This window comes from Scardinius erythrophthalmus, assembly GCF_964197995.2.
Source record: "Scardinius erythrophthalmus genome assembly, contig: HAP1_SCAFFOLD_784, whole genome shotgun sequence".
NCBI lineage: Eukaryota > Metazoa > Chordata > Actinopteri > Cypriniformes > Leuciscidae > Scardinius > Scardinius erythrophthalmus.
Genome location: NW_028295837.1, coordinates 73 through 11,766, shown reverse-complemented (window position 1 = coordinate 11,766; position 11,694 = coordinate 73). Strand labels below are relative to the sequence as shown.

At 43.0% G+C, this 11,694-nt stretch overlaps 1 protein-coding gene across 1 annotated transcript; it reads left to right on the top strand.

Moving 5' to 3' along the window:
* Nucleotides 1-677: 677 nt before the first annotated feature.
* LOC308686776 (gamma-tubulin complex component 6-like) lies at nucleotides 678-11,197 on the top strand (the record flags this gene model as incomplete). The annotated part of the gene is made up of 16 exons (XM_081395212.1): nucleotides 678-769; nucleotides 966-1,105; nucleotides 1,702-1,851; nucleotides 2,140-2,221; nucleotides 2,734-2,822; nucleotides 2,895-3,010; nucleotides 3,584-3,722; nucleotides 4,353-4,439; nucleotides 4,522-6,892; nucleotides 7,107-7,262; nucleotides 7,360-7,528; nucleotides 7,846-7,987; nucleotides 8,717-8,911; nucleotides 8,997-9,129; nucleotides 10,715-10,928; nucleotides 11,004-11,197. Coding segments are annotated over 16 exons (4,469 nt in total), but the record flags the coding sequence as incomplete, so codon positions are not given.
* Between the last annotated feature and the right edge of the window lie 497 nt (nucleotides 11,198-11,694).

Here is an 11,694-nt window from a genome sequence, read left to right as displayed (position 1 = left end):
AGGCTAGAGATATATCCAGTTTAGATGGAAAGGATGTCAATCTGTCTAGCTGAAGACGTTACTGTAGCTTTACCCATTAATAGACACGGTACTTCCTTAAAAATAAATTCCAGTACAGCGCTATAACTATAATGACCCTTCACAATCGATAATGCTTTACTGTGAACTCTGTTAGAGAGCTAGGCTACATATTTATCCGTTCAATAACATACCTTACTAACCCACTGAGTAATAAAAACACCATCATTTCAAATCCCTCAGTTCTCAACATCTCCGAAAAGCCAAGTCAATGTTGATTCTTGTTTTATTACGAGCTCTCTCGCTATCTCTTTTAGCCAGCAGACTCCTCTGTTCTGCGAGAGGTTCAACATTTAGCTGCTCCATGTCAAGCTTTCTCGCTTATTGTGACAACTAGCCTCTGCCACTCCCACACCAGACACACGTCAAAATAGCCAGAGCAACTTTATTCACGGATATGACGAGACACGCACGGACGAGTGACACATGTACGCAATTTCCCGCAAAAACCATCCCCTCAGATCTCAAATATAAATGCTTATTACCATAGTGAATCCGGGTCAAAGTCAAGGCAAAAACACAATTTGGAAATTTAGCTAATTTTGAACAAAAAAGTTACATAGTGTAGCTTTAACTAAATGTCTGTGTTGGTGGTGTAGGTTTGTTTCAGACTGGGTGTACGGCGGCGTCTTCCGTGACGTTTATAAAGAGTTCATGATTGAGGTCAATGAGGATTATCTGTCCTACAGAGGTGAGTTTCTCAATCTCACGCTTTCATTTTATGTTGAATGTTTAGATTTCTAGCTAAATCCTTTAATTTTCTGCTGCATTATTAGATTATAAATAAAATGCTGATGGTGTGCAGTTAAATCAGTGATAACAGTCTTAAAATCGATATGTCATTTATGCAGAACCCCCCAAAAATGAATGAATCTCTGTCCCCTCAGATAAGAACTTTTGGACGCAGGGCTACACTCTTATTTCGCGGGATGCAGAGGACTGTGTGCCGGTCTTCCTCAAACACATCGCAAACGATGTTTACGTGTGCGGGAAAACAATCAATCTTCTGAAAATCTGCTGCCCACAGGTGCCCCTCAAACACATATGATGCTTTGAACTGCCTTGCAGAAGATTGGGGTCAGGAAGATTAATTTTTTTTTTATGTTTTTGAAAAAAGTCTCTACTCACAGAGGCTGCATTTGTTTGATCCAAAATGCAGTAAAAACTGTAATATTGTGAAATATTATTACAATTTAAAATGCATTTTAAATACTTTAAAATAGAAAATAGTTAATTTATTCCTGTTATCAAAGCTGAATTTTTAGTGTCATTACTGATCTACAGTCTTCAGTGTCACATGATCCTTCAGAAATCATTCTAATATGCTGATTTGATGCTCAGAAAACATTTATTTTCTTCTTCTTATTATTATTATTATCAATGTTGAAAACAGTTGTGCTGCTTAATATTTTTTGTGGAAATTGAGATTATTTGAGAAGTTAAAATTGAGAAGAGAAAGTTCAAAAGAATGGCATTTATTTGAAATATAAATCTTTTGTAACATTATAAATGTCTTTACTGTCACTTTTGATGAATTTAATGCATCCTTACGGAATAACAAGATTTTTTTACCGGAGGTGATTTTTGGAAGTTCTGATTTAACTCCATCTGTCCATTAAACAGCACTACATCTTCTGGTCGGATATACCAGTTCCCAGGATCGCTGTGACGTTTTCCCTGCAGGAAGTTGAGGAGATTGAGAGAGACTGTGCCGTGTACCGAGGGCGAATGGAGACGATCGCTAGGCACAGCGCCATCAGCAGGGAGGAGAAGGTACTGCACATGTCACGGTGCTCTGCTTGCCGCTCATACATAGTGAAGTAATTATGAGGTTTTCAAAAAAGCTCATCCAGGTTAAGTGTTTATATGTCTTAAATATGCTCACTTAATTTAGAGACCCAATAACGGTGTGGTGCCCGTACTGTTGGCATGGCAACAGATGAGATTTTAAAATCTGGTCCATTAACCCAGTTTCATCAGGACACTGTGACCTGGGCTAAAATCTGCTTCATTGTTTTGCGTTGAAGTCTGTCTTCCTTTATTTTCCCCTCTCTCTATAAGGCCATGCGGACTGAACAGGCTCGACAGGAGCTCATTAACCAGGTCAGAGAGACAGCGGCCAAGACCCTGGAGAGAATCAGAGGTCAGAAATCTGTCCCTTCAAAACCCAAGCACGCACACACATGCACCTGATGCTGTTAGCAGCTTCTGTCTGGGTAAAATTAGTCTTGCGTAGCCAAACTTGACTTTCATCATAGGCCCTGTCCCATATAGCAGCCTTCTGAATTATAAAAGGAGAAATGGGACGCCCTAAGGGCCAGAAAGTTCACGTTGAGTGAGCCATTTGGGACGGAAACACTTTTCTGCTTATCATGACCAAAAGCTTTTTGTTTAGTTTAAGTTTAAAAATTAAAATAAAAACATATATATGGATAGAATCTTATTCGAAATATTAACAAAAACTCATGCTATTAAAATAACACTGATGTGTAAAGTAAACAATGTTTTTTACGCGAGGAGGACACAGTTGTTCTCTTCGTGGAGGTCAAGTATTAATTATCAGGCCGACCAGCGAGAGGGAGTTCCTCCCCACAGAGTCAGATGAATGAAGTTTACAAGCTGACGTCCCGCTGTTTTCACTCTCGCCCCCTGCAGGCCGCCAGGTGTCGCAGCGTCTGGCGGAGGAGGCCCAGAAGAGAGAGCGATTTGAAGAGATGAAACAGCAGCTGGAACTCGACCAGGAGGTGAGGAGCATATTAATAACCAGTCAGTAAAAGCATCTTCAGCGGCTCTAACTTGTGTGGATGTGGTTTCAGTGGCGTAGTGCTGCGAGAAGGAAGGAGCAGGAAGATGATTTCAGCTACGCTCGAGAGCTCAGAGACCGAGAGCAGAGGCTGCAGGCCCTCGAGGAGCAGCTGGAGCGCCGGGCACGGTGGGCGGCATACAGTAACACAACGATTGAGGCTGAGGCTGTAGAGCGCAGCAGTGACCTCCCACAGGAGCTTTATTTCCCTTTCATATTCTCCACAGGCATTTGAGCAAATTATTCAGTAAAGCATTATGTGCCATGAACCAAAACAGCTCTCAGATGAATCATAACATTACAAAATTGGATTAAATCCAAAGAAGTATTTAGGAAAAAAGACAAAGGTACAAGATTGTGCTCTTTTATGAGGAAATTAACTACTCATCCCATAAATCATTTTAAGTGACGTGTAGCCAAGTATGATGTCCCATACTTGGAATTTGTGCTCTGCATTTCACTCATCCAAGTGCACACACACACACACACACACACACACACCGTGAACACACACCTGGAGCAGTGGGCAGCTATTTTTGATAGATAAATAGATACAAATCTATTTCACTGTGAAGATAATTAATAGTATTTTTTTTTATATTAATGGTATTTTTAATAGTATTAAATAGTATAAAAGGATTCAAATATCAAAGGCATTAAGGAAATTCAGAATGAAATGATATATTTTCTGTGTGTGTTCAGGATGGATCTGATTGCTCAGTACGGTCAGTTATCAGAAGCCGCTGCTAGACGAGAGCTCAGAGCCATGTGGAAGGTGCAGAGGATGAAACTCGATGAGCGCAGAGTGAACTTCCTGCAGCAGGAGCAACAGAACGTACAGGTCTGATATCATTCATCAGAGTTTTTATTGTAGAGTTTGGGTTATTGCATTATTATTGCAATGGTTTTCATTAGTAATATTAAATTAGTATTCATTTTATAATTATTTTGTAACTTTATTAAACATATATATATATACGTGTGTGTAAAATGTGTATGTTTTGTATCTTTCTCTGATAATTGCAATGGGGATATTGTTATTATTTGTCATTTTATCCACTTTTTGCATTTTAATAGAGAATTTTTAGTACCTGTTTACTAATGCAAAAGTGTTTGTTTTTTTCTTTGTAAAAGAAATTGTTTTTAGTAACTTATTTGACTAAAATGTATATTTATAAGTATATAATTCATTATTGAATTATTTTTTTACAAGAAAATCAATTGCAATTATACTGTAGCTAGAAACTATACTAACACAAACCTTTGTTGGTGTCATGTGAAAGTCTCCAGTTCTCAGTTTATGGACCATCCCTTCTAAGTTCCTTAACTGTCTGGTAGTTGTACTTGCATTAGTAATCATATGTCCAGCAGTTAGCAAAGGGTGTATGTTAGCATCATCCATGAAAGTACTGTTTTAAAGTGATAGATTTGGGGACATCTTTATTTTTGAGGTGTTATGATTTCTGTTCAGGCTCTTCTGGAGAAGTTTCCTTTAGGTTTGGAGGGCCCCCCTCCGGAAACAGCCTACCTACAACAGTCTGCACAACTACACACTGAGGTCTGTGTGCTGTTCTTTACATATATACATCTATAGCGTCATACATTTAGCCTACACTGTTGTAATTGTTTTCATTTTACAGCAGAATCTTAGTGAACGGCAAACAGCAGATCCTCCTATCCCAGAATCCTCTGCTCCTCCCTGCTCTGATGCCAATGATGAAATGCATGCTTTCATATCAGATGGAATTGACATTGCTGACTTCCTCCCCAAGCCTCCACGCTTCCCTGACAGTGGTGCCATGACCCAGGCCCTCCATGACATTGGTTCTGACCTGTTGCAGTTTCCTCAGAAACCCCACCCAGAGAAGCCACACTCAACAACCTCCCACATACGTCTTGGACAAAATGTTTCTGAAGTCCTAGAGTCAGTCCTTGTGCCTTGTCCATATGGACAAGCATCCAAGTCTAGCTTCCAATTGGGTCAGTTCACTCCAGAGGTGTCTGTAGGTCAGCCGAAGGCTAGTGTTCATGGACATCCTTCACAGAGCTCAGTGCAGCTGGGAGATTCCACTGCCTCGGGGCGGAACAAGGGTCCGATCCGCTCTGAGTCAAACACCCCTACACAAACCACTCAAGAGCGAACATGTGAGGCAGAGCGCGATAGCCAGTGTGCAGAAAAACAACCAACTGGAGAAGAGACAGGAACAGAGCCCTCGGCGGCCAGCACAGGTTCAGAGCCAAAGCAAGCCACACAGGAGCCAACAGAGAAAGCCAAGTCCTGTGAGAGTGTCAGCCAGCCCTCTCACTGTTCTCAGCCAGAAGAAGAACAATCTGTGTCTCCTCTCATAAGCTTCCATGAGTCAGAGTCTGATATTCATATGAGAAATAACAGCCGTGATCCTGATCCAGCACTGATCTCATCCCAGCCCTCCTCTGATATCTGTGGCCACGCCTCTGACGCTCACATAAGGGTTTGTGAACATGTTTCTGAAGTGACCATTCTCATCCCTACCGCTAATGTTCATGGCCATGCCTCTGACGCCCATATAAAGGTTGGCGAACATGTTTCTGAGGTAACCACTTCTCTTCCAACCCCTAACATCCATGGCCACGCCTCTGACGCCCATATAAAGGTTGGCGAACATGTTTCTGAGGTAACCACTTCTCTTCCAACCCCTAACATCCATGGCCACGCCTCTGACGCCCATATAAGGGTTGGCGAACATGTTTCTGAGGTAACCACTTCTCTTCCAACCCCTAACATCCATGGCCACGCCTCTGACGCCCATATAAGGGTTGGCAAACATGTTTCTGAGGTAACCACTTCTCTTCCAACCCCTAACATCCATGGCCACGCGCAGATAAGGGTTGGCGAACATGTTTCTGAGGTATCCACTTCTCCTCCAACCCCTAACATCCATGGCCACGCCCAGATAAGGGTTGGCGAACATGTTTCTGAGGTAACCACTTCTCTTCCAACCCTTAAAATCCATGGCCACGCCGATATAAAGGTTGGCGAACATGTTTCTGAGGTAACCACTTCTCTTCCAACCCCTAACATCCATGGCCACGCCGATATAAAGGTTGGCGAACATGTTTCTGAGGTAACCACTTCTCTTCCAACCCCTAACATCCATGGCCACGCCTCTGACGCCCATATAAGGGTTGGTGAACATGTTTCTGAGGTAACCACTTTTCTTCCAACCCCTAATATCCATGGCCACGCCTCTGACTCCCATATAAGGGTTGGTGAACATGTTTCTGAGGTAACCACTTCTCTTCCAACCCCTAACATCCATGGCCACGCCTCTGACGCACATATAAGGGTTGGCGAACACATTTCTGAGGTAAACACTCATATCCCTACTGCTAATATTCATGGCCACGCCTCTGACGCCCATATAAGGGTTGGCGAACACATTTCTGAGGTAAATACTCATATCCCTACGGCTAATATTCATGGCCACGCCTCTGACGCCCATATAAGGATTGGCGGACACGTTTCTGAGGTAAATACTCACATACCTACCGCTAATATTCATGGCCACGCCTCTGATGCCCATATAAAGGTGGGTGAGTTTGTGTCAGATGTCGCCGCCTCTCGCCCACTTTTGGGCAAATTTGGTCACTCTTCTGACAGCACTCTTAAAGTGGGTTGTGTGATGCCAGACGCTGCCCCTTCATCCACCCCTCTGCCTGGCAGCGCTTTCGGACACTCGTCGGACTCCATGCTAACATTAGGGTGTGTTGTATCAGGCGCAGACCCTCAGCGCTCTGCATTGCCTGGAAGTGAGTACGGACATTCCTCACAGTCTACCTTGGGTAGTGGGTGTGTGGTCAGTGGGATTGAGACTGTTCGACCCAGCTCTCTATACAGCGAAGCCCGTGCTCACACATCAGACTCTGCTCTGGGCATGGGCTGCGTGGTTGGTGGAGTGGTGCCAGGGAGTTTGTACAAATTTGGCCGAGCATCAGGAGACACAGAGACACCAGCTGACTCAGACACCCAGGGTGAGAACGCAACTGCACAAATGTTTATCTACTTTCAGAAAAACTCCCATTTTCATTAGAAGTGACATTTTACTCATAGGTACAGATTTCTAATTTTAAGAATTATTTATTTTATGATTTTATGTTTTTTTTTGTTGATGTCTGTTGGTCATACACAAAGTAAATTCACTGTGGTTAATGATTTCTTATTTGTATTTGTTATGTTGTAATGCAGCGCCCCCTAGTGAGCTGTTCTCCCTGGATGAGGGACTGACTGCCTGGGCTCTGGGACTAGGATTGTCCCCTAAAAAGAGTCCAGAGGATCGCTATCTTCTCAGCCTGGCCTCACAGTACCAAGTCGAGCAGTACCAGGACTCATACGGCCTGTTGAGTGAGTACCGGACCAGCTGTCTTCATCCTGAACCATTAGAGCTTTCTTTCTTTATATATCAGAAACGGAGTGGTTTGTGTTGTCGTTCCTGCTCTAGCTGCGGCTCCAGAGTCTGAGCTGCTGCTTCAGGTCACAAGGGGCCCGAACGGCCTTCCTGTCGACCCCTCCCTGTACCGGGCCACCGATGCCACTGCTGTTCAGCTCAGCGAGATGATGCCACTTCCTGTGCTCATGAAACACTCGGTTACAACACCACTGATCACACAGTATGTAATCTAGAGCGATTTTCTGATTAATCACAATCTTTATTTGAACTATCCAGTTTAGCCTATGCAAATATCAAGGAAGTTATTGATTGGAATCAGTCTATGAATTAAATCAGGCTCTTGTGTACTTTGACCTCTTTACATTGTAACTAAAATATATTTTCAATTGAATCAATGTTAAATCAAAATCCGAATGACATTGTAATATCAGTGCCAATATCGAGCCCTGATGTAAACCATAAACAACGCACAAATCCCTGTACACTAAACATCCAAATTTGTGCATTTGAAACTCTCTCTTTCTCTCTTTCTCTTAGCGTGTCCATGGTAAATAAGGCTGTGGTGGATTATTTTTTCGTGGAGTTGGGTGTGGAGAAGCATTTTGAGGCTCTCAGGCATTTCCTGCTAATGGAAGATGGAGAGTTTGCCCTCTCTCTCAGCAATCAGCTCTTTGAGAAGGTCTCAACACTTAAAATAAGCATAGAAATCTGATGTGAAGAGCTTGTTAAAGGGGTCCTATTATGCATTATGCTATTATGCATGTTCAGCTTTCTTTAGTGTGTAATGTTGCTGTTTGAGAATGAAAAAGGTCTGCAAAGTTACAAAGCACAAAGTCACTCCAACGGAAGTTTTTTTCTATATCAGTGTCACTGTTTCTGAACTCCCTGAAACGCCTCTATTGAAGTCTTGAGTTTTCTTCTGGGAACGAACACATCACAATATTCCTCATTTAAATAATTACCGCCTAATACGCCAATAAAGGGGTGGGGCCTGGTTGAGTTGCGTTACTAGTGTGTTAAAATTCATGATTATGGTAAGAGAGTGACATTTCCCCAAACACTCTCGAAGCAGTTGACCAATAACAACACACTGATCCAGCCGACCAATCAGAACACATTGTGCTTTTCAGAAGGAGGGGCTTCATAGAGACCGGAACTAAACAGAGCGTTACTGACAGACTGGGAATAGAGGAGCTGCAACAATGGAGAATATGTGAAAACATTTTTTTTTTAACATTCAAGCTTGAAGACTAGTAGAGTTCCAGAAGAGCCCAAAAATAAAATCAAGACTTTGAAAAAGTGCATTATAGGTCCCCTTTAAGAAAAGTTTACACAAAATTAGATATAACATTGTCACATAAGTGTAGCATACAAATATTTAAAATGCTTCTGTGCGCTGTGTGTTTAGCTGGGCAGTGGTCAGACCCCCGGCGAGCTGCTGACCCCGCTGGTGTTGAACTCCATTCTGAATAAGGCGTTACAGTACAGCATTCACGGGGACAGCGAGCTGGCGGCTCACTTCACGTTTGCTCTGCGATACCTTCCTGAGATCTTCCACCCTCACGCTCCAGACTCGCTGAACTGTCTCGAGCTCCGATACAAGGTCAGGGTCAAGGTCACTGTCTTCCTGTAGTCTGAAGTTTCTGAAGAGCTGGATGTTTTTTCATGATCTTTCTCTGGTTCTGTAGGTGGACTGGCCGGTGAATATCGTCATCACAGACAGCTGTCTGAATAAATACAACAGACTCTTCTCCTTCCTGCTGCAGCTCAAACACATGGTGTGGTCCCTCCGAGACGTCTGGTTTCACCTCAAGAGGACGGGTACGATTTTTTACTGTTCTCCCACTAAATGTATGAAAGTCTTCACACAGGTAATCTTCCATCCGATTCGGTTCTCATTTGAAAAAGTTACTGTTATTTAAATCTGTCAGAATGGGTTTGTATAGTTTTGTTGCAAAACTTAGTGAGCTACCAACAAGGCCACATGTTAAGGTCTGGGTAGATTAGATGGTAAGCAAACAATCAGTTCTCTTTCAGATTGCAGAAATGGACAGGAATAAAGATCTGAGCAACTTAACACGGGCGAAATTTTTTGGCAAGGCGACCGGTTTCAGAGTATCTCTATGGCCAAGGTTTGTGTCACTCCCAGCCAGCAGTGGTGAGAATTCACCAACAGTGTCCGAGGAGGGTCAAACCACCAACTGGCAACAGGGTGTTGGGCGCCCAAAGCTAATCGATGCGCGAGTCCCGTTTTCTTTTACATCACATGAGCCGCTTTCCGACCGGAGGAAACTTTTCACAGTTCCTAGAACTATTGGCTAAAGTACCCAGATGTCGGCGTGTTCGCACCGCAGGAACTAGGAACGATTTTAGTTCTAGGAACTCCATTTGGAGGAACTAATTTAGGTCCTACTTCAGAGTAGGGTCTAAACCAGCACTATAGGAACTACCCGTGATGTTAGTGTACGCAGATTGACCGAACGCACGCGAAACACCAGCACCCGCCATTTTTAAAACAGCTAGAATGTAAACACACAGATTATAGCCTATATATTTACTCCAGAAACTAACTATACAAACATGGAAAACAGTGATAGATGGGTCTCTAAACCTTTATGCTGAAGAGAAAATCCAACGCAACTTTGAAGGGACCAAGCCAACCATTATTATGTTTATCTGCCCAGCCAGCAACACTGGACATCAACCACACGGCATAGGCTAATAAACTTTTTTATATACTGTCTACCTTCTATAACAGTTCTATCTAATAACATATTAAACAGTACTGTTAGACATATCACTAACTAATAAACACAGAGATTGAGAATGCGAGCATTGTTTGCTCTGGCGTTCTCAGCGCCGCCAAAATAAAGGTCCGTCGCGCCGTCAAAATAAAAGTCCCCGTGCTTGCGTCACTCCCTTACCCCTCCTACCAGTTCCTTTGGACACTTGGCCAGTGCGAAAGCAAACAGCAAAACCGAGTTTGGGGGAGAGTAGTTCTTAGAACTGTTTAGAAGTGGACAGTTCCTAGAACTAAGTTCCTGTAACGACTTAGTCGGAAAGTGGCTATGGATGGCCGTGTACGTGTGCGCCGTTTACCTGGGGAAGTGATGTACCAGGTTGACGAGCCGACGGAGGGAGTGTGACGCTCTGATCAATGTTCTGATGGGAAACCCTGGATCTGGTCATTCATGTGGATGTATATTTGACACGTTCCACCTCCTAAACATTGTTACAGAGCAGGTACAGCCCTTCATGACACTGCTGTTCCTGGTGGAAGTGGCTCTTTCAGCTGGATAATGCACTGTCACACTGCACACATTGTTCAGGAATGGTTTGAGGAACATGATGAAGAGTTCATTATTAATAATAATAATGAAGAATAAAATTTCCTCCTGTCTCTCAGCGCTGGTGAAAGGTGCCGGTCGCTGCGTTCAGTTCCATCAGCTGCAGCTGTACAGACACGAGATGCAGCACTTTGTGAAGGTGATCCAGGGCTACATCGCTAACCAGATCCTGCAGGTGTCCTGGAGCGAGTTCAAACAAAAACTGAGCAGTGCCAACGATCTGGACGCCATTCACCGCACACACTCCGAATACCTCAACAGAGCCATCTTCAGGTGAGGACTCGTGTTCCACATGACACATTCAGTGATTAATATACAGATATCTAGAGAAGTGGTGTATTCCCTCAGGGGTCTGCTGACGGAGAAAGCCGCCCCCGTCATGAACATCATCCACAGCATCTTCAGCCTGATCCTGAAGTTTCGCGGTCAGCTGATCGCGCAGCCGTGGGAGCTCCAGCAGGGGGAGCCGGTGCACCCCAGCTTCATCGCCATGCAGCAGTCCTACAACACCTTCAAATATTACTCCCGCTTCCTGTTCAAAGGTGAGCTGCTGCTACAGGTGTAAACGCTGAGATCACAGGTGTGTGACAGGGGCCGATAAGATTAGAGCGCCACACCTGCTGACTCAGATACAGACAGAGAGATGTGTGTGCTTTACCGTCAGCAGAACAATGCGATGATGAGATATAGCTGAAAACAACTATTCCTCAATATATATATATTTATATATAAACCAGCATATTAATCAATATTCACCTATTTATTTTACTCAAATAGATTTTTTGTTTTGAAGCAAATTGCTGAATCATTTGAAGTGATACATTTAAACTGTTAGACAACTCGCTTCTGGAAATTGTATTTTTGTTATATGTATGTATATTATGTTTTAGTTTTTTTAAACATAATATACATAATTTATGCATAGTTTTTTAATAGGCAAGTAGTTGTTCCCACTAATTTGACTGTATACTGGTTACGTTTTTTGTTTTTTTTTTATAAAACATTTTTAGAAATGTTTTATCAACTAATCAAAAAATAA